Genomic DNA, 2915 nt, shown 5'->3' on the forward strand with positions numbered 1-2915 from the left:
GAATGTCATAGTTGTGTATATTATATAATATATAGAAGATCATGGACCAAATAAAACATATGACCACACTCTTAATAAACAAAGTTTATATTTCCCATTGGATCTAATTTTCTTATAATATAATTGAGCCATACCTGCTGAACGGTTGTCCTCCAGCACAATGATAACTCCAACCAACTTTTATTTTCTGTGATAAAATAGTTTAAAAATAACACAACTTATGATGTAAATCAATAAAAAAAAACTTTAACTCCTGAACTAAAGAGTGTCAGTGTCATTTGAATCCAAAAAAAAAAAAAACAAATATTAATATAACAACAATAAGCATGGGCTGTCTTGATTTTGACGCTCTTTGATCTGTGAAAATCACACATCAATTTTTTTAACCCTCCATATGACATTTTGCTTATTTTTCTATTTCTTTGGTTATTGTGTTACACTATAAAGTTTTCTTATACATAATAAATACTTTGCTTTTTTTCCTCGATAGTGAAATGAATCGTCCAAAAAAAAAGTTTAAGCTGATGAAAGTAGTTTGACCCCTCCACATCTTCCAACTTGGTACTTAGCTTTGCTCACACCACATGCTCCCTCTCTCTCTCTCTCTCTCTCATTTTCTCTGTCTCTCTAGTTCTTCTCTCTCTCTCATTGTAAGGCAACAAATGAAAGCTTTACTCTATTGACGACGAGATCCTTCTCTAATTGTCAGGTACCAATCTTTTATTTTTGTATAATTTACATTATGCTTTTGGTTTCTTGCAAATCTTATAGACCCTAAAGTAGATATTTTTGGTATTTACTTAGCTTGAGAAGATGAAAAAAAAAAGTTGTGAAAGAAATGATAATATTACCAAAAATGGTGAGACATCCATTGTATCATTTGCGGCTGAGATTTTGCTACTTTATTATTTTTCTCCCCTATCTCTATTTCCATTTTTATTTTCACTACCTACAAAATAGCATCACAATCATTCATGGAAGTAAAAAAGTGATATCTATTGATGAAATCTAAAACCCTAATATCCCTTTTTTTGGTTTACGAAAACACCAACTTTTTTTTCTCTCTACAAGGTTAAAAACAAATGTTGCTCTTTCCCATTAGTCCTATGGATCTCATTCCCAAAATAAATTGTGTAAAAAAGGTTATATAGCCAAAAAAAAAGAAAAAAAAAACTTTACTGGGTTTGGTTCATGATCTCTTAGATTTTTGTAAATTACTGATTTTGTTAGATGTGTTGGTGAAAAAGTAGATACCTTTTGGTAAGTTTGTTTTATATAGTATACCAAAAATGTTACGGAATGTAATATATATATATATATATTAAAGGGATGATTTTGACAGCTGAGTAGTTAAATTCCCCATCTGTAAACAGCTTTTGATAATGAAATGGTGAAAGAAGGGTCCTACATCTTGAAGGGTTTTTGCCCCCACAATCCAATGAATGTGAATTATTGGTGAGCAAAATAAGGTTGTGATGATAAAATGATGCTATCTTGTTTTGTTTGCTGTTGTTATAAATGTGGATGATAATTGTGTTGGTGGTACTCTAAACTTAAAAAAGAAAATAACAGAACATTTCTCTGCTTCTTCTTGGGATTCCATAAGTCTTTTGAGGTATGTTTTATGGTGTCTGATATGTTGATTCTGTGTCCTTTTATCTCTGTAAATAAACAGAGAAGATAAATGAGGAAGTTCTCCTACGTTTCAAGTTTGTTTTGATTTGCTTTTAGATAAGTATGGTTCTATAGTATAAAATAGTGGAAGACTTAGAAGCTTGTTCGAGATTTTTTTTTTTTTTTTTGTGTGTGTGTGGTGATTGATTCTCCTTAAAATCATATGGTTATTAATCAGAAAGCAAATCTCTCATTTGTTTCTCAAGAAAAGGATGAAAGAGTATAGAGATTTGGTATGAATAACCAGAAGGTTTTGTGATAGAGAACCCATGAGACTTTCACTGAGACATCTCAATCTGTAACCTTGCTTATTTATTCAGGCCAAAATGATTTGCTCTGCAAGACTTATCACAGTTTTAGCTCTAAACTTAAGAAATATGTTTTGTTGGTTTCATTTTTTCTTCTTGTTTTGGTTTAAGGTTGGACTTGAGTTATATATCACCTTTTAGTTTCTAGCAGAGTGAAGAAATAGACTCTAATATTCTGTTCTAGAATTGTCATATTCTCTTTCATATGTAAGTAGGCTCTAAAAAGAATTCATTTTGGTTCTCTGTTATATTTTTCCTGCATTTTCTGGTTAGTTTCTTATAAACTTTTTGGATTATTTCAGATTTTGGTGGTCAGTGTCTGATGGAGTGTAATGCAAAGCCATCGTTGCAATGGGAATGGGAAAACTTAATATCTTTTGGTGCTTCATCAGCTGAAACTCCTAGAAAGATTATACCAATGGAGTGGGAACTTGATGGGTTTGATTGCACCTCTCTGTATTCTTCAAGCTTTGCTGCAGTAGCTTATGGTGGTAGTTCAGGTTCAGATATAGCTCATGCTTTCTCCAAAAGCTCAAAGTCAACTTCCATTAGCTCTTCATCAGCTGAAGTGAGAACATACAATTTTACATCAGAAGCTGGTGAAAGTCTTCCAGGAGAATTAGGCAGCAGTAAAGAGTTTGCCAAGGGAATCAATACTTCTCCAAGTCTTGAACTATCCTTTGGCTCTGGTGATCCGGTTCTCGGTTTAAAGCTTGGTAAGCGAACATACTTTGAAGACTTTTGGGAAGTGGAAAATGCGAAAGGTTTAGGACTTCCAGTGAGCCTCGCGTCATCTTCTGTTTCTCCGGTGAAGAAAGCAAAACCCATTTCTCAGAGGTTACAAACCCCTCACTGTCAAGTTGAAGGTTGTAATATTGATCTCTCATCAGCTAAAGACTATCACCGTAAACACCGGATTTGTGAAAACCATTC

General features: G+C 33.1%; 1 protein-coding gene across 4 annotated transcripts in view; it reads left to right on the forward strand.

The window, feature by feature from the left end:
• Nucleotides 560-2915, forward strand: part of LOC104760627 (squamosa promoter-binding-like protein 2) — a 4638-nt gene continuing 2282 nt past the window's right edge. The window contains exons 1-3 of one of the 4 annotated variants that reach the window (XM_010483581.2): nucleotides 560-709; nucleotides 1374-1469; nucleotides 2285-2848. In XM_010483581.2, coding sequence (XP_010481883.1) covers nucleotides 2305-2848 — 544 coding nt within the window. In that variant the 5' untranslated portion in view covers nucleotides 560-709; nucleotides 1374-1469; nucleotides 2285-2304. Of the gene's footprint in view, nucleotides 710-1373; nucleotides 1470-1506; nucleotides 1616-2284; nucleotides 2849-2915 lie in introns of those variants that run through there. The other 3 variants (XM_010483582.2, XM_010483580.2, XM_010483579.1) reach the window with 3 other exon arrangements.

The sequence above is a fragment of the Camelina sativa genome, chromosome 18 (genome assembly GCF_000633955.1).
Source record: "Camelina sativa cultivar DH55 chromosome 18, Cs, whole genome shotgun sequence".
Taxonomy (NCBI): Eukaryota; Viridiplantae; Streptophyta; class Magnoliopsida; order Brassicales; family Brassicaceae; genus Camelina; species Camelina sativa.